This window comes from Lutjanus erythropterus, chromosome 21 (assembly GCF_056507025.1).
Source record: "Lutjanus erythropterus isolate fLutEry1 chromosome 21, fLutEry1.hap2, whole genome shotgun sequence".
In the NCBI taxonomy this organism is placed as follows: Eukaryota; Metazoa; Chordata; class Actinopteri; order Lutjaniformes; family Lutjanidae; genus Lutjanus; species Lutjanus erythropterus.
Genome location: NC_139337.1, coordinates 4,345,296 through 4,372,712, shown reverse-complemented (window position 1 = coordinate 4,372,712; position 27,417 = coordinate 4,345,296). Strand labels below are relative to the sequence as shown.

General features: G+C 38.7%; 1 protein-coding gene across 2 annotated transcripts in view; it reads left to right on the top strand.

Annotated features, from left to right (window-relative positions):
• hecw1a (HECT, C2 and WW domain containing E3 ubiquitin protein ligase 1a) overlaps positions 1–20,874 on the top strand; it is a 101,158-nt gene extending 80,284 nt beyond the window's left edge. For both annotated transcript variants that reach the window (XM_084746953.1, XM_084746952.1), the window contains 18 exons: positions 4,185–4,338; positions 6,550–6,653; positions 6,865–6,971; positions 8,380–8,565; positions 9,441–9,575; positions 9,698–9,812; positions 9,911–10,007; positions 10,422–10,505; positions 10,672–10,778; positions 14,424–14,538; positions 15,401–15,514; positions 15,773–15,925; positions 17,155–17,253; positions 17,451–17,580; positions 17,728–17,874; positions 18,093–18,207; positions 18,453–18,651; positions 20,088–20,874. In XM_084746953.1, coding sequence (XP_084603079.1) covers positions 4,185–4,338; positions 6,550–6,653; positions 6,865–6,971; positions 8,380–8,565; positions 9,441–9,575; positions 9,698–9,812; positions 9,911–10,007; positions 10,422–10,505; positions 10,672–10,778; positions 14,424–14,538; positions 15,401–15,514; positions 15,773–15,925; positions 17,155–17,253; positions 17,451–17,580; positions 17,728–17,874; positions 18,093–18,207; positions 18,453–18,651; positions 20,088–20,199 — 2,273 coding nt within the window. In that variant the 3' untranslated portion in view covers positions 20,200–20,874. The remainder of the gene's footprint in view (positions 1–4,184; positions 4,339–6,549; positions 6,654–6,864; positions 6,972–8,379; positions 8,566–9,440; positions 9,576–9,697; positions 9,813–9,910; positions 10,008–10,421; positions 10,506–10,671; positions 10,779–14,423; positions 14,539–15,400; positions 15,515–15,772; positions 15,926–17,154; positions 17,254–17,450; positions 17,581–17,727; positions 17,875–18,092; positions 18,208–18,452; positions 18,652–20,087) is intronic.
• The last annotated feature ends 6,543 nt before the right edge of the window (positions 20,875–27,417 follow it).

Here is a 27,417-nt window from a genome sequence, read left to right as displayed (position 1 = left end):
TGAACTATTACTTTAATGGGTGCACTGCAAACAGGGACTGCTAATATCTTATTTAACATAGTTTTAGTTACATTTTGGTAATAGTTTGTGAAAATGTAACCTGACAAAAAGAGGTTCAAGTTGTAGCCCAAAACTGAATCCAAGGCAACATTATACCTCTGTTCACATCCCCCAAAAAACATCATGGGAACTGTAGTTCTAAAACAAGCAAGCCCAGAGCCCAAAGTGATTTATCCAAAATAGCTTTTTTTGTCTGACAAGAAGTTACACAAATCCAAAGGTGCCTATAATGTTTAGTGTGAAATGATATGAAACAGACAGAGAGGTCAATATAAGAAAATGTTTAGTATGTTTACTTGAAATTGCTGAAACAGTTTTATTTCTTTTATTGCACACTCTATGAAATGCCACAGCCTTTGCTGATAGCACCAGTCATTTCCTACAGAATGTAACAGCACAAAGTGTCCATTCAAGTTCATTCAAGTATGTGGGGGTCAGTTGCAGCACAGTACAATTTAGTCAAGCACTTTGCAGCACGTAAGGAGTGTGTTCAATCATCTGACACCACGGACTGGATCTACTTACAGGAGTGCACAGGCACAGGACTACATTTACACCAAGTGACACTTTGTGCTTGAGCAGGAGAACAAACCCTGATCACTGTCACTGCCTCATTCCTGTGGAAAGAGGAGAAGAAGGGAGTATCATTATTAGATTAATAAATGAAATACACCAAAGCAAAGTTAGGAACACTCCCTAAATATGGTCAGGAATGGAAATAAGAGGCTGTTCTCTGTGTGTGTGTGTGTGGGAAGAGGAGTCGTGACAACCAACAGAGGGTTTTTCTGTCCTGAGGGGGCAGTCTTCCTCTTCCTCCTCCTCCTCCTTCAGCCGTTAGTCAGAGCTGGAAAAGCTGCTACGCTCCTTGTTTTCACACATTCACACTGTGGGTATTTCTGAGCCAAGTGAGATCTTAACTGTGGCACATCAGATAGCCACAACAACAACAACAACAACAGCTTTCCAATTTCCAGTTCCAACCTGCCTCTGTTTCTGCCCTCTGTGGATACAGTTGATGACAAGAATTCTAATCTTAACAAACCACCGACACAAAGTACAGAAATAGCATGCAGCTAAATCCTTCATTAATCAGTTATAAGCTACAAACAATAGATGAAAACCGCATTAGTGTTTGTCCTCTCACTGTTTATTAGAAATGTAATATTCAGCCTTCTGCCCACCAACAAGTTTCATACATTCCCCAGAATATTTTAGTAATTACTGTCTTGAAAACAGGGGTGAAAGTAGATTGAAGTTCTTGCCGGTTCCACTACCACAACCTTCATATTGTTCTCCTACCGCCCCCAGCTTCATGCATCCCTGAAACCACACATTGAATTTTTTAACGCCTGTATGGTGAAGAAAGAACGCCATGTACAGCAAATGATTTATTTACATCAACAGTGTAAGTGCCACACAATAATTTGTGAATGCAGACAAATCTGTTTAAATTAAAAATCCTAACAATTTGTTTTACTTTAAATTAGAAAATAAATTACAACTAAATTAATCAACAACAGTAGTACTTTAAAAGTCTTTGTATTTTTAGAACAGTGAGCACATACATGAAGGAGGAGATGAGTCAGAACATCTCTTACAATGTGCTCATTAAAATGGAAGATAACTACTAAGTATTTTTAAGTCATTTCTAAGTATTTTTTCCATCAAAGCAAGACACTTGGTGTTGGTTTGGTTGTGAAAATCTAAATGCACCCACACCACCATTACTATGTCAGAGTTACTGAACAAGCCATGGAGGTCACATAGCTTGTTTGACCTGACCAAACGTCACAATATATTTTGTCCGTCATTTCATTGGGAGAAAAATACCAGGCAGTGAGCTGCAGCTGAAGTTGACATTAGCCAGAAGTAACTAAACAGTTGTATAAAGGCAGAAGGGTTCCCTCCAGTACAAATCACAAAGCCACAGGTCTGTGCTGGGTACAAATACTCAGGAACAATTTAGAAGTAATTGAAGAAAACTAATTGTTGCTTATGCTGACCAAATGTTATTGGATGTATTTCTTGTTGTTCTTTCTCCCAGTACTCTGTACCAGCACTGTATTGTTTAGATGATGTGAGGAAAAAACAAGAGCCCTTATGTTGCACTTATTTTGTCTGATTTATGAAGAAGGCTAAAATCCTATATATATTTTTTCCTGATGACAAGAAATAAAGCCTAAATGTAAGTATGTATTTGTCATTCATAAAACATTTAAAACCTGTACATGTTTTCGATTAACTTAACTCGTATCAAGATGATAAAAAGTGACACTGAAATGGCAGCAAACATGGTCAGGAATGTTCATGTATCCACAATTAAACACTTTCCCAAGATTTATTAATAATCTTGAATTGTGTGACGATGGATTCACTTTTTTAAAAAGGGGAAAAAAAGTATGGGACAGACTGGTACAGAGTATCATACCATACTGGTTTACTTTCCCCCTGCTTAAAACTAGACAGAATAAAGCAGGACATCAGACTACAATCAAGAAATATAAGACACAATTAAAGAAAATACTTGAACTGAGTTTATTTGATGAAGAAGCAGGCTGAAATAGTATTTGTGATGTGACAAAGAGCACATTTCTATAATAAAAATGATACAGACATGTATGTGATTGGTGCTATGAGTCTCCTCAGCTCTATGGATGATGGAGCATCTTTCATCTTTGTTTTTCTCAGGAGTTGATGGGGGCCAGAAATGGAGCTAAAAGGATTGAAAATATTGAATTTAAATTCATAAGACGACACAAACCCAATTGAAAATCAATGCTAATGTTGCTCTGTGTCTGCTGGATGTGTGAAGAGGCAACTGTTGCTTACAAAGTTGCAGCAATAAGTCAGCGTTGTGTTTAAGCTTTTTCCTCCTTTTTTGGTCTTTCAAAATGTCACTGTTAGCATAAAAAATGTCAAGAAAAAAAAAATTGGCATCATACAAACAACAATGACACAATGAAAAAACAGGATGGAGAGTGACACACGGGAAAAGACAATGGAAACACAAATCTAACAGAATAAATTGATAAATATAATAAAGAGATAAATAAAAAAAAACATGAGGGTGTTTCCCGAGGACTCAGTTAGAGAGTGTTTCATTTCCTCCATTAAAACAGAATTTTGGTTTTAGGTGTGTAAATATACATTTCTGAATATGAAATTTACAAAGCAGTAAAATTAGGCTAATAAGAAAAAAAACATCAGCAATATGATTTCTCTGTGTTTACAGTTTGTTTCAGAATGACTTGATAAGTAAGAGATGTTTTTAGCCTGATGAGTGTTTATCCTGTGATCCAAGATGGATTCACACAGTTTTTGACACATTCTGTTTTGCTCAAGGGGATCCTCTGTGACACTGGAATTGATCTCAAAATTGATCTTGTCTCTCAATTTGCAGCTTTCACCCGCGGTGGACACGGACAGTGTTTCGGGCGCTGTTTCTCTGTGCCCCGCAGTGTGTTTACAAAATGGAGAGATAAGCTCATGTTCTCCAATCTTTTGCTTCGTAAGCTCGAATCCTACCACCAATCAGCTTGTCAGAAAAGTCCTGGTGATCTTCAAGGCAGGCATGAAAGGATTAGTCATCCGCTCAGTTTTGATTTTGTGATGTACGGCATCAAAGTAGAGGGAAAACGCCCTGCCTCCCTTCTCTTCAAAGTAGAAACTCAGTCTTCATCAGCGGCTGGTGGTCAAAGCAAAAAAATATGAAAAATATGTGTGGGAGATACTGAAATTTAGGGCGAGTGAGTATCAAAGGAAAAATGTATATGTTATTTTAGTGATACTGTCTCTGTATGTATCTCAGTAGCTACGGTAAATGAGAAAGTAGTGGTTCTTTGAATTGCAAGCTTTTTGTAGATAAAAATAATGTAATATGTGTACAGTTTAAAGGAAGCGTTGAGATTATTTTTAGACTGATCAGCAGAAAAAAACAGAGCCTTGAAAAATAGAAGTTTGATTATTGGTTAATAAGTAACAATTTGGCCAATGTCAAGCAGAAATCAGTTCTCCAGCTTCATCCAACTAACTGAAATGTCATAAACACATTCCCCCTAGCAGACTCCTTAACCTAACTAATAACTTTCCCTAATTCTCCCGTCTTCACCTCTCTGTTGCCGCAGACTGGGAAGCTCGCATCGACAGCCACGGCAGAGTTTTCTACGTGGACCACGTCAACCGGACCACAACCTGGCAGAGGCCCAGCCACAGCAGCAAGTGTAACCACGGCATCCCCCGCTCAGGATCCACCCAGCAGATGGAACAACTCAACAGGAGGTCAGACTGAGAAAACAGTCTGTAATGATTATCAGGCACTCGAGTATCATCAAACAGCAGGGACTGCAGCTAAACTGAGACATTTATTCACAGTTCTTTGGTACTGTAGCACTTGTTTAATAAATCATTTCAATGTTACCTGTCAAAAAAGTCTATACTTATTTAAATTGAATTGACAGTTCACTCCAAAATCAAACATATTTCTCTCCCTAGTCTGTTCTGCTGTTTATCCATCGACAGAGTTTTGGTGTGAGTCGCAAAGTTTTTGATATCAGTTGTAGAGATGTCTGCCTTCTCTCCAGTATAATGAGACCAAGTGGCACTCAGCTTGTGGGGCTCAAAGCACCAACAAATGCATTTGAAAAAATTCAAAACCAGTTTCTCTTTCCAGAAATCACGACGTGGTTACTCCAGATAATCCACAGACCCCACAGAAAGACAGTAGTTGTGGCTTTGAATTTGTCAAAAATATTTTTTTGTGCCTTGAGCACCACGAGCCGAGTGTCATTTAGGCCCATTATACTGGAGAGAAGTCAGACATCTCTACGACTGAAATCAGAATCAGAAATACTTTACTGATCTCCAGGGGGAAATAGTTAGTGTTACAGTTTCAAGACGAGAATAGAATAGAAGTATATGTGTCTATATTTACATATGTATACATAAATATAGGCATTTAGAAATATAGAAATTAAGATAGAAATATTATGTTAAAAAAAATAAGAGGTGTAAAAATATGTGAACAACAAAAATATACAACAGTATATACAGCAGTGGTACACACTAGTGTAAAACAACAATAATGCTGAAGATGAGGGACAAGTGTGTTAAGAGATCAGTTTATCATGTCGAGCAAAAGCATTATTGTTTCAATCAGATGAACTGCATTATGTAATAACAAGTAAATATAATGAGATGCAGTGATACATTGTTTCAACACAACAGAAGGTCCAGAAAAAAATGTCATTATAACATGAAAATTAATGTTGTTTTAACATGAAAGGGATCTTTTTTTTTGTCTATATGAGGAAAATATGTGCAAATGTTTCGTCATACTGGCAACAATACACTGCTATAGAAAATAACAAAATAAAAGAAAATAATAATAATAAAAAAACTTTATTTATATATCACCTTTCATAAAGTACAGTACAGTATAATAAAGTGAAAGAACAGAGAATAAATAAAAACAAGCAAATTAAAACAAGTGTGAATACTGTGTGATAAAAGAAAGCAACCAAATGAATAACAAATAAACAGCCGGAAGCAAGAACACGTTTGCTGACAACAATAAGATATGCACACTGATACCAATATACACATATAGCTGTATAGATAATATTGGCTGATCTATTTATTGGTCAGGGCTCTAAGCCAAAACAAGGATGACAAAGCTGAGCAATGATAAGCAAACATAAACATATAACTTTTTATGTACATATAAGATGGTGAAAAAATGGATACATGATGTTACTTGAGTATGTTTATTTTAAACTATAATATAATTCATTTATTCTGTGTAGGTACAGTGGGTGTTTCAGACATCATTAAGGATTTAACTGTCCAATACTAAATACTAACAAAAAAATAAAACACACCTAAATGCTAAGTATCAAAATGTCTAAAGGTTCATGTGGTGTAGTGGTTTTGGTTGTGTTTTTGCCGACTAAATAATATTTTAATAATAACAGAAGTGCTGAAAGATGACGGCTGAGGAGGGAGTGGATCTCAGTCAGTGCTGTAGTGGAGTTAGGCTGACATCTGGTGACTGGAAGAAAAACTCTAACCAGCCTTTGTTTGTGAAGAACATTCTGTGCAAAGAGCTCCAGTGCAATGTACATCAAGAAATACACTTGTGAGAAATACACAAGGGCCGCTGCTGCCCATTTGATTGTCCTAAGTGTAATGGCATTGTGTTTGTCTGTGTTGACATGCTTTTTCATCCAATCGGCAGGGCCTTGATCAACACAAGCTTACAACCTATGATTACTGGAAACTCCTCAGTCATGGGGACAGAGATTAAGTGGCACCGGTTCTTTACTGTGCAAAGCCTCAGTAGTTCAAGTAGCACTGAATAGGTCTTGAAAACAGTGAAGAGTGCATGTGAAGGTGGAGATGCCCTTTGCAAACCCATTCATTTTTCACAAGATCAAGGAATAAACATGCGGCATCTTCACACTCGTGTAAGAGGACAACTTGTTGTGTGCGCAGGTACCAGAACATCCAGAGAACCATGGCCACAGAGGAGGATGGTGGGAGTCAGAGGTTAGAGCGGAGCAGCAGCACTGAAACTGATTCAGATGCTCCTCAAACAGGTGCAGTCTTTAACCTCCTCACAGATTTTGAGACTACTGACCTGATTTCATTATTTGGAGACATAAATCCTGCGTCTTTTTTGTGTCACTGTCGTTTCTTTATTTTCTGATGCAGTACTTTTCCTCGCTCTGATGTCATTTATAATATGAAGTGTTGTATTTGTTACTCAACACATACACTGCCTCACTCAACACCTTCCTGAATCTGCAGGCCCCGCCTCCCCTGTCAATCACCAGAAGATCAGCCACCTCCTCCAATCGCCTGCTGTCAAGTTCATCACACACCCAGAATTCTTCACTGTGTTGCACAGTAACTATGTGAGTGCCACACACACACACACACACACACACACACACACACACACACACACACACACACACACACACACACACATACAGTTAGAATTGTCTTTATACAGTATATTGTGCTGAATTTGAGCTTTATACTCAATAAAGGGACAGTTCACCCCAAATCAAAAAATAGATATTTTCCCCTGGCCTGTACTGCTATTCATTCATCTACATTTTGGTGTGAGTTGTAGAGTTTAGGAGATATCAGTCATAGAGATGTCTGCCTTCTCTTCATTATAATGGGACTAAATGGCACTAAACTTCTGGTGCTCAGCACACCATAAAAATACATTGGGAAAATTTTAAACCAGTGTCTCTTTACAAAAATCATGACACTGTTACTCAAGATAATCCACAGACCTTCTTGTGAACAGTTTCATGTAGGAACTACTTTCTTTCTAGTACAAAGAAAGTGGTTCCGGTGGATTCTACTACAGAGAGAAAGTAGTTCCTACATGAAACTGCTGACAGCAAGGTCTGTGGATTATCTTGAGTGACCAGGTCATGATTTCTGGAGAGTTTTTCCAGATGTTTTTTTTTTTCTTTGAACACAAGCCGAGTGCCGTCCATCTGCATTATATTGAAGAGAAGGCAGACATCTCTAAAACTCTGCAACTCACACTAAAACTATCTAGATGGATGAAGAGCACTACAGTTGAGAGAGTTATTTATTTTCACTCAGTTAGTTTGACTCAGTCCTACCAAACCTATGTTTTGGCCAACAAAGTAATAGGTATAGGCTAGGGTCATGATAAACAGGCATCAGAAGCTCGCATGCAATGCATCCTGGTAAATGTAGGCACTGCCAGCACAGTGAGCAGGAGGACTCGGCTTTCTTGGCCAGTATAGCAGCCCTGCAAAATATATGGCATCAACTGACTACAATTACCATCAACGCTGATTGGACATTCGCAAGGAAAGTGACAAATTGTCCCTTTAATTGAAAATTGTGCTGCTCAGCAGCCAACTTTGAAATCTGAATCAAGACAGAAGAGTTTTTATTTGCAACTCCATGTGGTGATACATCTAAGGCAACAAAATGTTAAAACTGAGTTTGTCAGCTTCAAGTAAACACAACAGTAACAGCAGACAGGTTTCTCATGATAAAATAATAAAATTACGTCCTCTAAGTGCTGATGTAGGCATTTAATTTTCTGTATGTTTCTGTCAGTAATTATGTTTTTGTAGACTGGTTAGAAATGCAATAGTATTTACTCTTGTATAAAACAGTAAATTATATAATCAATGCAACATTAAGGAACTGTTTTAGATACACACCCTTATTCCCCAAACACATTAACACATTCACAAAAAAGCATCGTTGAAGAGCCTCAGTACTTTAGTAACAGTAAACTTGTGTCTGTCGTGTCTCCAGGCAGCCTACCGGATGTTCACCAGCAGCAGCTGCGTGAAACACATGATCCTGAAGGTGCGTCGTGACGCCAGGAACTTTGAGCGCTACCAACACAACCGGGACCTGGTGGTCTTCCTCAACAAGTTCGCAGACACTCAGCTGGAGCTGCCACGAGGCTGGGAGATCAAGACCGACCCCCAGGGCAAGGTAGCTGAAATACTGTATGTAGAATGATCCTTTAATGGACCTGAGAGGATGGAAGGTGATACTTTACAGTCAGCAGTGAGTTATACGTTGCTATAATACTGGCAAAGCAAAATGAACACAGGTCACACTTTATTTTACAGCACACTAATGAGATGTAACAAACTGTACTTTGTATCAAATAATGCTCAGTCCTAGTCCTCAGTCAGCATTAGTACAAGTGGCTTTCTTGCTAAGACTAAAACTAAACACAGTGTTGTAACATGCACAGCATCAGAAATAACATTTTACAAAGTGAAATACAGACAAACAAAACAAATACCTCATTGGCTGCATGCTGCAAAAAGGGAAGAGTTATCTTATTAAGAGCAGCCTAATGAGAGTCTCAGATAAATCTCAGCAGATAACTTCACTGAGATTTCAAAATAAAAGCACTATTACTTATGATATACTAAATAAAAAATTTAATCCTGTTTAAATGACAAATGCAGCTCTAATGAATTTTCAATTATGACATTGGTCTGAGAAAAAGTTAAAATTATACTAATTATGTAACAATATATTGGCAACAATTACAGTACTGTGAATTAAAAGGAATTAAAAATTAAAAAGTCTAGCAAGTTTACAGTACAGTTCTGTTGTAATGTATCCCTAATTACTCTCTAATAAAGTCTTATAAGGGTTTAATGAAGGGTCTTATACTGTCTAATAGAGAAAAGAATATAGTAATAGTAATAAAAATTAATACAACTTATATTAAAAAGAGCTACTATGTCAAATTTGATCCAGAATCTGTTCATTCTAACATGTCAGAGATTTGCAAATCAATATTTAACAGTACACATTGTATATCAGTTCATATTTTCTGTGTCTGTCAGTCTTTCTTTGTGGACCACAACAGTCGAGCCACAACCTTCATCGACCCTCGCATCCCCCTGCAGAACGGCCGGCTGCCTGGCCACCTCGCCCACAGACAACATCTGCAGAGACTACGCAGCTACAGCGCCGGGGAGGTACTCACTTATTCACAGTTACAGACAGGTTACATATGAATCCACATAAGTGTCTCTTCCTGAAAGACTTGGTTTGAACAGCTGTCTCTCAGTGAAAACCGTGTCCTTTTGTTTGTCTCCAGGCCTCTGATGTGTCCAGGAGTCGTGGGGCTTCACTGATGGCCAGGCCTGGAAACAGCCTGGTAGCCGCCATACGAAGCCAACATCACGCTGACTCGCAACAGCTGACCGCTCCATGTACGCACCGTCACAACATGTCATCATTCATCTGAAGACACCAACAACCTAACGCACTGATTTAACCTTAGACTGTGTTAATGCTTCTGTCTCACCAGCTTACAACGACAAGATCGTGGCGTTCCTTCGACAGCCCAACATCTTTGACATGTTGCAGGAGCGACAGCCCAGCCTCAGCAGAAACCACGCACTGAGGTACACTTCTGTCTTTCATCACTTCTCCTTCCTTCTCTTCTTCTTTATTCTTTTTCATCTTTTTATTCATCTTCCTTTTACTTTGTTTTTCATCTTCCTCTTCTATTTCATCCTCCTCTTCTTCTTCCTCTACCCCTTTCTCCTTCTTAATTTTCTTCTTCTTCATCTTTTTCCTCCTCTACTTCCCTCCCTCCCTTCTCTTTATTCTTCATCGTTTTCTTCTTCCTTCTCTACTTCCTCTTCCTCCTCTTCTACTGCATATTGTTGTTCTTCTTCATGTTATTATTCAAAAGCCAGAATCAATGTGTCTCTTTCCCAAACTCAGATATTTAGTTGTCTTTACTTTACTTCACAGCATTATATCAGTACATAAAAACAATAACTGATGAGGACTTCTTCTTGTTGACTGTTCAGAGAGAAAATCCACTACATCCGGACAGAGGGGACTCAGGGGGTGGAGAAGCTGTCCTGTGATGCAGACCTCGTCATCCTGTTAAGGTAAAGAAGACATTAAACCCAGTAAACCCATGCTGGCTAACAACATGGATTTTGTTTTACTTTAATGTTCTCACAAATGCCTTAATTCACACACAGCTAACAATTTGACTCCACGCAGAGCAGAGAAATAATGTCCTCTGTGCTTTTCTGTGTCCTGTTCTTGTAGTTTATATGAAGAGGAAATCATGTCTTATGTTCCACCTGTCCCCATCCACCCCGGCTTCAGCTTCTCTCCTCGCTGCTCCCCCGCGTCCTCACCACAGAACTCTCCTGGTAGGTCCACCAGCCGGCCAATCACAAATGTTTCTTTGCCTGAAGACACACTGGTGCTGAACAATTTTCTTTAAAAAACCTTCCTACAGAGTATCAGTGAAAACGTACCTAACAACAGGGACAATGTCTCTTCACAGCTTCCTGTCTAAATGTAAATGCAATCTGTGCACAGGACCATTTCTATGGAAGATTTAAAATTCCTGAATTAAAACAAAGAAGTACAGTGGAAAACAGTACACAGTGTCAAATGTGTTTCCGTTTAAAAATCAAATCACAACACTAAAAACAAAGTAAAGAAGTATATTGCGTTTCAGTGTTTACCAGCAGGGAGCAGCAGAGACCTGCCAATATTCAATACAAACCACTGTTGTTAGTTTACATGAAGAGGGAGGGGGATTTCTCTACAGATGGAAACATTGTCAGCGCCAAAATAAAAGATAATCAGCTGTCCAATCACAGCATGAGGGCAGAACCATGACTTGAGCTTATCATTAGGCCCAACTGCTCGTTTTGAAAAGTGATATATGAACAATCTTGATTATATTCAGTGCTTGTTGACAGATATAGGCGCTAAATACTACAAATACACAGAAAATTAGGATTTTCACCAACAGGTGGTGTTTGTGCAGCGATCGCCGGTGATTGATTCTGTGCAGGCTTGGCTCATCTGGAACGAGTCTATTGCCGACACAAGCTGATGGCAGCCGTGACAGACACCCTTTCACATTAAAATGGTTTCCTGTGGGCGAGCCCCTGGAGGGATCAAGTCAAAAACATTTTAATGTGTGTTTTAATGTGGCGTGAAAAAAAAATGTCATGAAGCACATCAATGCTGATGTTAATATTGTCAAATCTTAACATATTTCTAAAAATCAGGATTTCATATAGAAATGAAGTGGATACACTGTGGAGCCATGTTGACAGTGAAGTGCACATTAATCTGTCAAGCTATCTGAAACACTCAGTGATACACACATTACATACACACATACATAAACACACAAACACATAGAAACTCAATAACAGTAATCATTGCTGTTTGACAGAGCCTGCTGTGCTATGTTAGGGTGCACTAATGTTATCTTAATGAGCTGCAGCAGACCTCAAGCAGGCCACAAGTGTGTGTGTGTGTGTGTGTGTGTGTGTGTGTGTGTGTGTGTGTGTGTACGTGTGATTGATGGGAGGTTCTGTAAGGAGAAATTGGGTCACAGCAGGGAGGCCTGGCTTGTAATTGTGCTTCATTCATTAGCTGCGGTGCTGTTCTCTTTGTGAAAACCTGAACTGGAAAAATAGAGCAAGAAATGTAGTGAACTGAGCTCAGCTGCTCCACATCAGTCAAAAAGCCTCCAGAGGTCATTCAGCTTTTATTGACTCTTGAAATCTGATTTTAAATCTTCCAATGGAGTGAGATGCTCTCACTCTTACTGCAAAATGATGTGTCAGCCTGTCTTAAATATCTGTTAGTCGTATTTCACTCTTTCTTTTCTCTTTAACATGGGAAGTATAAGACAGATAAAGCTTGACTTTCCATTTTACTTCATACAAAGTCGATTCTGCTGATTAGCTGTGCAGGTAATAACAGTGACATATCTGGTCTTTTCTGGGCTAAAGGTACCAGCTGTTATTAAGGGCTGCATTCTGTCTCAATGACCCAGTTAACCATGTCAGTGTGCCAGTATAAATGATAGCAGGGCCCACAAACTGGTGAACCTGAATGGAATGCAGCCAGTATTAATGATGTTAATTACACCTCTACTTTTTCTGCGATGACTAGGGCTGCAACTGACAATTATCTTCATTATTGATTAATCTGTTGATTGTTTTCTTGTGTAATCAATCAGTTGGTTGGTCTACAAAATGTAAAAAATTGTGAAAATGTATTGATCAGTGTTCCCCAAAGCCCAAGACAACATCCTCAAATGCCCTGTTTGTCCACAACCCAGTGATCTCCAGTTTGGTGCCAGAGAGGAATAAAGAAACCAGAAAATATTCACATTTGAGAAGCTAAAAACAGAAAATTTGGTCTTTTTTTACTTTAAAAAATGACTCAAATGAGTTGGTAATTACTAAATAGGTGATTAGTAACTGATTAACCAATTAATCATTGCAGCTCGAGCTCTGACATGTCAAAATATTTGCTGTTAGAAATGACATTGTGTGCACCGGTCACTCATTTTGATTGTAGAACATCAATGGTGGATTTTATGGTGGTTTTCATATATCATTTATGCTATTTAATATTGTACATTTTTAATCACTAAATGGATTTGTCAGTTCCTTGATAGATGCAGTTTATTTACTTCACATTTTTAATATAAAACATATCAGCTTATAAATATAATGCATTGTTGCAATTTGAAATACCCAACAGTAGATATAATTGGCTCCAGTTTGACAAACTGCAACATTAAAATTTGATTAACAGTAGCTCGTCTGTTGGATCAGACCACATGGACCAGCCTTCACTCCCAACATGCATCAGTGAGCCTTGGCCGTCCATGACCCTGTCACTGGTTCACCACTGTTCCTTCCTTGGACCACTTTTGATAGATACTGACCACTGCAGACCAGGAACACCCCACAAGAGCTGCAATTTTGGAGATGCTCTGACCCAGTCTTCTAGCCGTCATAATTTGACACTTGTCAAACTCTCACATCCTTACTCTTGTCCATTTTTCCTGCTTCTAACACATCAACTTTGAGGACAAAATGTTCACTTGCTGCCTAATATATCCCACCCACTAACAGGAGCCATGATGAAGAGATAATCAGTGTTATTCACTTCACCTGTCAGTGGTCATAATGTTATGCCTGATCGGTGTACTTATGTTTTGAGGCCTAAATTCTACAAATCATTAATATAAAGTTGTGAAATATTTCACTCTTAATTCACCATTGTGCACATGTTTTTGCGTGGTCACAGGTCAAAGTGGTGGCACCTTCTTCCTGTTTGTTGAGCTTCCATTCTTGATAGCATATTGCTAACATAGGGTCATCATAGGTAAGATGGTGAGATAAAAACAGGGAAAAGGTCTTTTGTTTATACATATTAGAAGCTCATTATTTAATCACCAGTGCCCAAAGGTTGACACCCAGAAACATCCACGCACAGTAAAATAATAAAATACAGGCAGAGAGCAGAGTCTCTGCAGATACAGACATCACCACCACACACACTTGTTTTTGTGTTAGTTCATACATTGTATTTATTGTATTTTATTTATTTATTTTGTGCATAGTGCACCTTTAAATACATTTTCTTGATAACACCTCTGTACTTTCATTAAGGTGACATTTTGAATGGAGAAATCTATTTCTAACTGTGTATATTGACATGTGGTATTAGTAGTTTTACTCTTTGTGTAAAAAGTTTTATTGATAACATTTTTAAGTCTTACAGAGTCAGGACCCCAGTTACATTTCAGATATTTTGTGACAAACCTTCAAAGCTGGTTATTCCTCTCAGAATTAAACTCAAAGTCAGTTTTAAAATCACTTTATTTTGTACAAAGACCTTTGGAAGTGTTTTAAATAACTTATCTTGTGTATTTTCTGGCTTTGTCTCTGTTCTGTGTGTGTGTGTGTGTGTGTGTGTGTGTGTGTGTGTGTGTGTGTGTGTGTATGTGTGTGTATGTGTGTGTGTAGGCCTGCAGAGGGCCAGGGCTCCAGCTCCTTACCGCAGAGACTTTGAAGCCAAACTAAGAAACTTCTACAGGAAATTAGAAGCCAAAGGCTACGGCCAGGGACCAGGCAAGATCAAGTAAGACTCTGAGAAAACACTTGAAACAGCTTACTGTACCGTCAAAATAAAAGCCCTCATACAGTATTGTTATATACTCCCATTAAATGTATTAGTAAAGCTCCTGATCACAGTTCTGACACAGCTCACGCTGCTTTCTCCCCTCCTAATCTTAATAATTATAATCTGATTTAAAATATACTGTATGCTTATTGATCTGCATCATCGTATGTATGATAACTGAACTATTGTGTTACTCCACAATACTTACAGTAGTGTACACATGTATGTAGTGTCACTATTCTGTGTGGCTCCATGGAGACAGGGCGATAGCTACTGTTGATAACAGTGAGGTAATGTCCTCTGAAAGTTGTGTTTTGGGAATTTGGCTTCCATATAGAATTGATTTAAAGAGACAGTTCACGCTGAAATCTGCATATTTTCCCCTGGCCTGGATCAATTTACTGTAACTAAATGACACTCAGCTTGTGATGCTCAAAGTGTAAAATACATTTTGAAACAATCAAAACCAGTGTCTCTTTCCAAAAATCATGACCCAGTTACTCAAGACAATCCACAGACCTTGTTGTGAGCAGTTTCATGAAGGAACTGTCTTCTTTCTAGTAGATACTAAAGTAGTTCCGGTAGATTCTACTGCAGAAAAAAAGTAGTAGAGAAGTAGAGAAGACCGATATCACTACAGCCGATATCTCCAAAACTGTCTACATCGATAAATAGCTCTACAGGCAAGGGCACAATATGTAGTTTTGATTTTGGGGTGAACTGTCCCTTTTAAGTGAAATCATTTCAGGAAGTCACTGTTTTCCCACCACAATTCTGCTTGTAAAGAACACTTTGAAACTGAATTTAGACCTGCATGTAGGTTGCTGATCAGGAGGGAACACCTGCTGGAGGGAACCTTTAACCAGGTGATGGCGTACTCCCGCAAAGAGCTGCAGAGGAACAAACTCTACGTCACCTTCCTGGGAGAGGAGGGGTAAGACACACACACACACACACAGACACACATACACACACACATATGAACAGTGATGTAACACAGCTATGTGTGTTACAGTGCAGCATGATATGCTATTCTTACAAAACTATATTATTGAAACATGCTTGTTTTTTTGTATAATTTACACTACCTTTAAATCTAGATTATTCATCATTTATTACTGCTATAACTGTTCAAATATGCCCTGAACCAAATATGTAAAACTGTGTCCTTTCTGTCTTTTTGTCTCCTCAGTTTGGACTACAGCGGACCGTCCAGAGAGTTCTTCTTCCTCTTGTCTCAGGAGTTGTTCAACCCATACTACGGCCTGTTTGAGTACTCAGCTAACGATACGTACACCGTTCAGATCAGCCCCATGTCAGCGTTTGTTGAGAACCATCTGGAATGGTAAGCTGTGTAGTAACATAAACTCTCTCACACACACAGTGAATCAGTGTTTTGTGAAACACGCTGACTGTATTTACTATGAAACATGTGAGCATACATTGAGATGTGAGGCAGTGTATATGGTGATCCTTGTCATCTGCAATTTTGTGTTAATTACCGTTGTGATTGTACAGTTTCACTATTCATTCCAACAAATGACAGGACTGTAAAACATCTGTTTACTCAGTCATTCAATACAGAGCTTCATGAAAACACAGTACCCCCTTAATAGACTCTAGAGTAACCAACTTAATCAGTTAAGTCAAAAACAAAAATTCTAAAACACATTTGTATTGATTTTTTTCTTATGTTATTCCTCTGTCCCTCAAAGTAATGCTGTGGAAAATTTTAATACAAAAATATAAATAATTAAGGTAATACAGTATACCAATAATAACAAAACAGATCATGTTTTATTTCAAGTGGCATACATCAGACTGACATTACACCGTCATAACAATGACATGACACCTGCCATGAACATGAGGGAGTCTTTAAGAATGTTTGACTGTTGTCATTAAGTGCCATTCTGTCAATTATGTCATATTCAATGCAAAGTTGACATTGTTAGAGATGTCTTTATGACAACATGGCATTAACCAAGACAACATATCCTGTCATAAACATGCCATAATCAGACTTGAAGAAACTATGTAGTTTTACATTTTATCATTATATTAAACTGTCACATGTGGTTGGTTTTGACACTGGCCCTTATGAGACTATTATAACTGTGTCATGATTTCTTTTCTTGACCTCAACTACAGTGATAAATTTTGGACTTATCATAAAGATGTCATTAAATGTTATAAGGCCAGCTCGATGGCAGAGCACAGTACCATGGTGATTCACACTTCCTAATAGAGAGGTAGCTAGCTTTACTTGTGGCTTAAGTATGCTAACCACTAACTGCTGTTAACTATAGCTGGCATTAGCTACTGATCTTGTTTAGTTGTACAGCAGTCCTACTAGCTGACATAGCCCCATGTCACCACAAGCCAAACCCAGTAAGAAAACCACCTTGGTGCAGCCCTGTGTGCTGTCTTCAACTTATGACTGGTTATGTTGTCTTGGTTAATGTAATGTAACTAAGGCATCTCAAACTAATTCCACTTTGTAAAGATAAATGTCCCAAAGGAGAAGTTTGTTTAACTGATTCCATTGTTGATTCTAATGTTCCCTGTGTTTAGGTTCCGTTTCAGCGGTCGTATCCTGGGCCTGGCTCTGATCCATCAGTACCTGCTGGATGCTTTCTTCACCAGACCCTTCTACAAGGCCCTGCTCCGACTGTCAGTACACACACACACACACACACTCACACACACTTAGACATTTATCGTATGTCTTTAACTTCAGAGGTTTAAACAACAGCAGGAAATGCACTTAAAAATCTAATATTTTCAGCGAGGCTGACATGAAACTGTGCCAGCTACCTGGCATTGTGTAGTTGTGTGGGTTGTGTGTGTGAGCTGTGTGTGTCCTTCAGACCTACAGACCTGTCTGATCTGGAGTATCTGGACGAGGAGTTCCACCAGTCTCTGCAGTGGATGAAAGACAATGACATCACGGACATACTGGACCTCACCTTCACCGTCAACGAGGAGGTGTTCGGCCAGGTCAGTGTGTGTGGATGTTTGTCACTGTGGATGACAGTTTGTGCATGTTTATCTCTTTCTTTATAATATACATAGGATTGTGACATATGTCTTTCCACAAAGACAAGCTTTCTTTGATGACTTACACAGCACTTTGTCTGTTACCAGGTGACGGAGCGGGAGCTGAAGTCGGGAGGCTCCCACCTCCAGGTGACTGAAAAGAACAAGAAGGATTATATAGAACGAATGGCCAAGTGGAGGGTGGAGAGAGGGGTGGTGCAGCAGACAGAGGCGCTGGTCAGAGGCTTCTATGAGGTAAACAACACTTCTCAGATGGTACATCACACCCTAAACCATGATTATTAGAAGTAGAACACATTTTTATTTTTTATCAAGCCATAATAATAAGAAAATAAGTCATAATAATCCACAGTGAGACAAAGTGGCAACACCATATACATACACATTAATGGAACCACACACACCTGAAGGCACCTGAAACATTTGTGTGTTGTTATTTTTCTCCATCGCAGGTGGTCGACTCCAGGCTGGTGTCAGTGTTCGATGCTCGGGAGCTGGAGCTGGTTATCGCCGGTACAGTAGAGATCGACCTCAGTGACTGGAGGAGCAACACAGAGTACAGAGGAGGTGTGTATCTAGAGTACTTATATACCCCTTTTATACCTAGTATTTGGAATTTACCCTTGGACAGAACAAGGTTAACTGTTTGCCCTGGATTTCAAGTCTTTATGCTAAGCTAACAAAGCAAATTTTCTGTCATTTGTTTTACAGTGTAAATATTACATGTTGTTATCATTTTTTTTATTATATATAGTGTTTCTAATAGAACTGGTCAGTACTAGTTCAGTTCTGATGTCGCATGTTATCACCAGGTTACCATGACGGCCACATAGTGATGCGGTGGTTCTGGGCCGCTGTGGAGCGCTTCAACAACGAGCAGCGTCTCCGCCTGCTGCAGTTTGTCACCGGGACATCCAGTGTCCCCTACGAAGGCTTCGCTGCACTGAGAGGCTCCAACGGCCTCCGACGCTTCTGCATCGAGAAGTGGGGCAAAGTCACATCACTACCCAGGTACCCACGCCAGTCTTCTATAAAGCCATGTTCACACTATCATACTCTCATTACAATGTTCCTTAAAGTCTTAATTTCTTCCTCTTCGATGAAAGTCACAGTCCACCCTTTAGACACAACAGAGGACTTTGTAAAGTTGGAAAATGTTCAGGTTTAGTGACATGATCTGGAACATTTAGTGTGTATGTGTGACTCAAGCACACACAGTAGTTTATTTTTACTCAGTTCCACATATACCACATAAACACTGCTGGAAATAGTCCCAATTAAATGCACTATTTCCTCTGAGCTGAGCACCAGCTATAGGAGAGCTATTTTGGTAGTTTCCCTCCTCTGATATTGTACAAGGTGTGTTGTCCTCTGACATAAATTTGGCTAACGGCAGTAAAAAGGTGAGCGTGCTCAGCAGAAACAGAGAGCAGGGTTCAGGTTTCACTGCAGAGCAGGAAAAGTGCCAGACTTTGACTTTGTGGACAGTGGAAGCTTCAGCATCAGCAGTTATACTGTAGGTCTACTAATAATAGCAGGTTTACAGATAGTGGCCTGTGTGTTGATACAGTTGAAGTGGTGTTAAGTGAAGCTATATAGCTTTTTAAAGAAGAAATATCTTAATCTAACAAGAGACCATAGAATAAAACTCACTCAGGGGTTTTGCTGCTACAGCTTTACTTGATCTGATGTGACGAGTTTCTTATGGTGGTTAATGTTAGCTAATGCTAACAGGCTTGAGACAGATGTTACTGTGCACTGAACTCACCAGAGTCACAGTGGGCTCTAACAAATGTTTGGAATTAAGTGTTCAGTCTCGAAAAATCTGTTTTGTAAATATACTAGGGAGTTGCTGTGCAGAAATGATGGTGATGAAATGTTGAAAAAAGAAATCCTAAATGAGCATTTCCCAAATTTGGGGTTGAAACTCAGAATGGGTCACTGACCCATTCCTGTAATTGGCAAAGTAAAATGCATACCGTATTTCCTCAAATAGTGACCCAGGCTTTTATTTATCTCAACCGCAGAAAGTAACAGGCCTTTATTTGAAGCAAGCTTGTAATAAAAGTGGGCATTTGTTCCTAATTCCCCCTGTTTGATAGATGAAATTAGTAATATTGTGGGAGGCAGCACAGACTGACAGACAGGAAGCAGCTCTCAGAGATGTCAGCTCGAATAAATTCAACACAGGATACAAGACCTTCAAAACATGGTAGTAAAGTACAGCTGGGGTCAAGAAACAGCCACCTTACTAATAGTTAAAACTAAACAAAAATGACAATTAGGCTACATACATAAACCACCATGTTCTGAACAGACACATGACGAACACAAACAAAAAATAACGTCCTAAAGTTTGTCAGAGTGCATAAAAAAGAAAAAAAATGAAAAAATTAAAACATGGTGTGTGCCTCTATAGCTTTTCTGTTTCTGTGCCCCTCTCTCAGGGCTCATACCTGTTTCAACCGTCTGGACCTTCCTCCGTACCCTTCATACACCATGCTGTATGAGAAACTGCTGATCGCAGTGGAGGAGACCAGCACGTTTGGCCTGGAGTGAGACGGACAAGGCGGACAAATCAACACTGCATCCCTCTCTGTGTAACACTGGCCGGGCTATGATGCGAAAAACAAGCAGCGAGGGCTTAAAACGTCGTAAAGATCCCTGGATTGTACTCGACAAAGTTTTGTGGATATATGTACGTCACTGTTCTGGTACTATGTGTTAGAGTCTCTCACTTAGCTATGAGGATCTTTATGACAGCACCACAGCAGGACTACGGTTATTTTTATATTAATCACTAAGACTGGAGAGTATGAAACACTACAACAGCATTTTTTTAAATATATTTCTATATATATGCATACAAAGTGGTATGCAAAATGGAATCAAGATCATTTAAAGTTGCATGTAGCAAAACGCGTCATCCATCTAATGATAAAATCTACTTCAAGTAACAGAAAATGCAAACAAAAACTAACAGCAACAAGTAAAATGATCACCGAAAACAAGAACTTTCCATAAAATTTAAGACATTATTATGACATCTAAATACTTGAGAACTTATCTTTAAATTTATCCTGGGTTGAAATGTTGAATTCACAGAAAGGATTTAAGTGATAAAGTACTAAATGAAAAAGAAAACCCTACAGAATGCTTATATACTGTATAAACAAAGAGAAAAAGAATAAAATAAGAAAGAAGAATAAAAGAAATACATGTATTTAATAAAAACAGATCATGCAAACAGTGCACATACAAACAAAAAAGCTTCAGGTTTGTCGTTTGTCACGCACCAAATGAAAATTGAGGTGTTATAATTACCGTTACACTTGAAAAATGTTGTCTACTTAAGAAAAAAATTTTAAAATGATTTAACATGTTACAGATTTGCAGCTTACAACACGTATAAATTCGTGCTTCTTTTCTGTGAATTCAAAGTTGAGTGCGAATGATGTGTGCACATTCTGTCACACAAATTCTCAGGTGGTTTGCTGCTCTTATAAATTCAGATAAATCTATAATCTATGTGGCTTTAAAGAAGTGGTTCAAAGTATAATGCAGATCTTTAAAAAAAAAAAAAAGAAGGAAAAAAACTCATCAGATGGATGCAAAGTCTGGTAGCCATGATGCCAAAGGAACAATCATGTCTGATTTTTAATCTGAGAGCCTACAAGGATTATTATATATTCTATCCGGAACATCGCGGCGGGGCAGTAGGAGCCTGCCTGAGGATCAGAGAAATGCAATGTGTTTTGGTGCCTGACACCAGACTTTTCAAGGCCTTGGGGGTGAACAGTTGAACCTTACAATCAAATCTATAATTATAACTAATGTAAAGAATTATGTAGATATTGTCTGTCCAGACTTTTTGGACAGTAGACCAAAATATACAGAGCTGCAGAAGACTAACCCACAGGAGAGGATTGATTACTTTTTTAGACCGCTTAGCATCTGGTTCCAATTTAAGAAGTCATGACAAATGATGGTAATTAAGGAATCCCACACTTAACAAGATGATTAAAAAGAGACTCTAGGCTATCAGGATCACTGAGGTTTAATGGCAGAAGCAGGAGATAATTCAATGTGAAGCTTGCAAAAGAAAAAGGCAAGACAAGAAAAAAGGGCCCAGGTCGGATCCCCGAGGAACTCCTGGAGATTTCTTTAAGTGACTAAAATGATCTACTACTGAAACAGGAGCAGGACCACTGAAGGAATATGTCACTGTCAATAATATTAAGCCATCCATGCACATTCTCTTGTGATGCTCTCAGCAACTATAGCAATGAAGTTTCTTTTTCAAGCAATGTCAATAATCTGAAAGCCAATGATGTTAAAAATCTTAAACGAGCAGAGACAGAAGAGAAGTCTTTCAGAGATGGGAGCATTTTTTCAGTGGTCTGGCACACTGAAACTACAAACTCGACAGCTACTACAAGACTTTATCCATGTCTGATACTCAATAAGTATCGGTACGGTCCTGGAAGTCCTAGATCTGGACAGCTTCCCACTCTCTGGCTCGGTTCAAAGCAAGGACAGCAGCGAGGCACAGACCTTTCATGTTCTCCTCCGAATGGTCCTTCCAAGCTTTCTTGTTCTGCTTTCAAAGCAGAGACGATGATGTCACGTCTCCTCTATTGAAGTAGCCATCGATTCCGACACAAGGGCTTCTGGGATTCCCTCCGTGGAGACTGATCATATAGACTAAGCGAGCCGATAGTATGTGATTCCTCAAGAACAAAGAATGCGCATGTGGACTTTCTTTGAATCCTGTTGGCTGGAGTGGTTCTTCACCTGTCAGCATGTCTGGTCCTGCTGTTTGAACGGGAGCTGCTTGTTGTCTTCTTCAAGTCCTCCACTGATGAACTTCTTTTCTCAGACTGTGTACCGTTACCGCGGTGTTGCTCTTTGCACGGAGCAAGTACCCCAACTCCTGAACCTTTACTTTCTCAAACAATGTGACTGGTGCAAAGCAGCATGTAGGATCATTGGATCTGCTCCCTGAAGCGATCTGGCCCTTCTGGTACTCATGATGTGTACTGGGGCCCTGGACAAACCAGTGTAATATATGCAATAGATAAGACCTTTACTCCAATCTGTTTCACAGTCCTACCATGTTCTTTCATACAATGACCAACTGCAGTGTACCCTCAGCATCCCCAGCCCCTTGTCTACACATCTAGTCCAGTAATGAAACTGTGCCTCAGTTACTTACTGCCTCATATGTGGCCTGTGGGGGTGTGGCGCTTAGCGGTTAGCATTTGAGCCTGAAATAAGGAAAGTCCCGAGTTCAGATATTTGCTTTCGTTCTTTTTGAAAAAAGCTTGCATGTTCTCCTAAAGTTCACGTGACTGGTTCATTGGAGACTTTGATACCCCATTTACACTTTGCCACCTCATGGGTCCCGGCCACATACCTATAAGATATTAAAAGGTATAAGTAAGTAACTATAAGCAAAATATAAAGGTTGTGGTTAGATGGGAACCCAAGACCTGCAGAAGATCGTGCAAGAGTGATCATCTTAACCCAAACCATTATCTTTCCCTAACCCTAACGTAAGTGTTTTCTCTATCTAAACACAAGAAGATCTTAAAAACAGTGATGTCACATTATAAGACATAATTAGTCTGTACAACATGTGTAATTAGGAAACAACATAAATAGCACCCATTCTTGAAAACTGGGACAAATCATGTCCTAACAAAAACACTTTTTAATGCCAACACACGTAATGGTAAAAATTTATTCAAGGATGTATATGTATTTTATGAACTGTTTGTTTATTGTTTTTAATTTCTAAACCTGCTCTGTGTCAGAAAACATTGTCCAAGACAAAAATTCACAACTTCAGACAATTTGGAAAACTGTTAAACAGATGAAAAAAAACTACTGATAACATAGGTATAAAAGTGTGCTATTATAATTATTTTTATGAAAATGTTGGTCCTTGAAAGTTGTGTCTCAGATTTCCATCAGATTTTTACAAAAACATGATTTAATCAGGCATAAAAAGGGTCAGCTATACCCTAAGGACCCCTGTCTCACTTCCTGGTTTAAAAGAGGCAAGAATACTGCTCAAGAAATGGTAAAGTTTCTATTTTTTGACAGATTCTTTAAATAATATTGCTGTTAGATGTGTCTCAACCATAACATGTCGACTCTGTAGTCCTTCTAAATCAAAGCTAAATAAGAATTGTGGTTTAAAAATGTGTATTTTGATTAACATTAAGAGACTCTGAGACACTTTAAAAAATAAAATGGCTGGTCACTACCACTATGCTGTGAAGTGGAAAAGTTTTGTGAACTTGGTTAGACATCAACCATCTTATTTTCCATCTGATGGACGTCTACATTTAATATATCACTACGAGGAGGTTGTCCCATTACGAGGCTTAATAGACAAGAGTTTGATCTTTTGAAATTGATGGGGTTTTATCTCAGTTCTCAAGAATGAGTGACAGATCTCACAAGAGTTTCGCAAATCCAGTTTTACCATTTCAACATGCCCCATCATAAAAGCAACCAAAAAGCATTAAAGCTGAATTTAATTCTGACATTTTTGTCAAATGTTAACATTTGTTAACATTGTTAACAGGTAACAAAAGTTTTCATCTCTCATAGCTGCATATATTATCTTTACTCCTCTAAAAATGTAGCTACCTGGTTTGTCATTACAACAGTTAAATGATATGCATTGTTAAAGTGGAACATGCATTTACTGCATGTGGCTGCACATAAGCAAAAATGTACTGAATCACATCCAGATATGCAGCACAATACCCCTAAAGACATGATTATACTCTCAAATGGATGCAGATACTATGGATGCATATAGTATTCCACACATGCGCAGTAGATCAGTGTCTACAGGATCAGACTCACTATAAATTAGGGGTATGCGTATTTCCTCCAAGAGCCTGTGTGTAGTCTCCAATGATGAAATTTTCATCATGCGGATGCTAGCACACTCATGAGCGTAAACAGGATAACACTAGCTGAGGATTTAAATCAATATTAGATGATCCAGTACCTAATAATTTTAATGTCCAGTGCCAACATTCAGTGCCCTTCATGTAGCGAGCTGGAAAATAAACCCTCATCTAGACTACAAATGTCACTTCACGCTCTTGTGACAACAGCATTCACGCCACACTGAAGCATCTGTCTTTATAGGCTCTGTATATTCACATTTCAAAGTGTCCAGCAGCTAAACTTTCTGTGCAGGCTGCAGTTTTCCTTCAATATGTGTGAATATTCCTGATCTATTTTCCAGCTACATGATGCTTAAGCACTGAATGGTGTGTGTGTGTGCGCACAGTGAATCTGAATGAGCGAGAAGGGGAAAAAAAAGAGTGCTGGTGGCTGCACTCAGAGCAGCGGGATTTAAGTTTAGCAGTGAAGTTGTCTAGTGGCAGTAAATGTACAGTTTGCTCATGGATGTTTAGTGCTTTAAACTTTGATTCAGGAGAGCAGAATTTGAGTCTTGTTACAGACCTGAAATTAATGTTCACCTTTTCATTACCAACCCCAGGCTACCGCTAACATTAACCAAGTGCTTTGGTTGCCCAGCTCTAATCACACCTTAACCAGAGTTGATTTACCATGACAATAATCTGTCCCTAACTTTCAGCATACCGTAGTTGCCATGTTACAATGATGGACAAAGCAAGAATTTTTTTAATTGTTGGCACTTGATGTAAAAAAAAAAAAACAGACAAGAAAATAAACTGCACGTAGTCACTGAATGTTTTCATCCAATATTGACATTCTTGTTTGGCAGTGGTGTTAAGATATGATACCCTTGAAAATGCCACGTGTAAATGGGGTCTCAATTACAGAGCTTGTTGACCCGTAAAGCATCTTTCCCTGTCATTCACCTAAGGCATGCTGGGATAGGCTCCAGCCCCCCACCCTGACCCTGAACAGAACTAAGCAGGTGTAAGGAACAGATAGATGCGACCTCTGAAGAGTTTCACACACATCCACATGAGAATTTGACCACATCTTAACTTTAAGACCATCATTAACCATCAGCAGCCTGTTGGATTTCATGACATGATCTCAAACTATTTTCTTAAACTACAGTCGAACACAGTTTCTTTATTTTTAATCTTTTGCGTTTGACAAACCACAGATAAACATCTCAAATGGTGTGCGATATCGCCGACATGGTGCTTCATTTAGAAAGCAACAGGAATACAGGGTTTTCCTGTTACCAAATTTAAAAAATGAATTTGATGAGAATCGGACAACCGTCTCGGTCTGTGGTAAACTCACTTTCCTGGCAGTCAGATCAGAAGTGCTGCACTCATCCTTGGCAGTGGCGAGGCCTTATCCACTCATCTGTACAACCAAGAGGACAAGGCTGTGATTATGTTGCATCTTCCCTCTTTCTTTTCTACAATCTTTTCTACTGTTATTTATACTGTATTGTATTTATAAGTAAAGGGAAGTCCTGAAGCTTTCCTTGAATGTTATGTTTGTTTGCAGTTTTTGATGTTGTGATAAGAAGCATCAGTCGAAGAGTTTGCCTTCACTTTTGAAGCCTTTGCGTTTTGATATGTATGTATATCTTTTCTATTAAGCTAGCTGGTTATCTGTCGCTCGGCGCAGGAAATGTTTGTGTTTTCGGCTCAGTATTTCTCTTTTTCTCTGGTGGAATCGACAGTTTCATTATTGCAGTTCTGACAATGTTTCCAGATTTTATTTTATTTTATTTATTTTTTTTTCATGTCACAGACGTCTCACTATGTCATGAATTTCAGAGCCGCATGTATCCAGCAAGTAATCTGTGCTTTGGGCAGTTTCTGACAACAAATGACATGCATAAAATTAAGATATTTCTGTATGTAATTTGTTGAAATTGTAAAGAGAGTGTACGGAAGTCTTTTTATTGGGTTGATATGTTGAATACATGCATTGTAGATGTTAAACACTGATATTTATTCTGGTAAAGGAATGGTTAACACTCCCATAACACTGATATGTAAATGCATCGATAGCAGCTATTATAGAAGTGTTTAAATAAATTTTTGGAGTAAATAATCATGGGATGTCTACAGAAAGGTAAGGTGGTGGCAAATTGTAGCAGCTGTTTGGTATTTGTGTCTTTTCAAGCTATTTATTTGTCTATTTATTTTAATTTTTAAAAAGGGAATTCAACAAAGGGAATATGTGAATGACTTGAGTGATGGGAGGCGACACTGAAGCATGCATATTTTTTTGTTTTGTTTCCAGTTCTGGTGTGTAGATTATACACATATGTACATATTGTTGAAAGGTACAGCTCTGATTTGTCTGAGAACGGGTTGCTAAATACTCAGGCTGTGTTATCACTCCACCACACAATACAACTGTTTATGAATCTCAATAAAAGGTCACTTTGTTACTTCATTGCCAGTGTGTGGATTCATTGTACAGAAAGAAGTTTGACAAAACCACCAAAACCTACCTAGATTCACCAGCCCCCATGCACCCATTTGTTTTGTTTCATTTTTTCGTTTTCTTTTTGTAGTTGTGTCTGTTTGTGGACCTTTTGCATCTCTTTGTTTCATTTTACATCTTTGTGATTGTTTTGTTTCTCTTTGTAGTTGTGCATCTTGTGTTTTTTTTCTCCCATTTGTAGTAGTTTTGTATGTATTTGTAGTTGTTCTGTCTCATTGTGGTCATTTTACATATTTGTTTTTGTTTTGCTTCTCTTTGTTTCATTTTACATCTTTGTGGTCATTTTGCATTCCTTTAGTTGTGTCTTGTTTTTTTTTCTTTTATTTGTAGTCA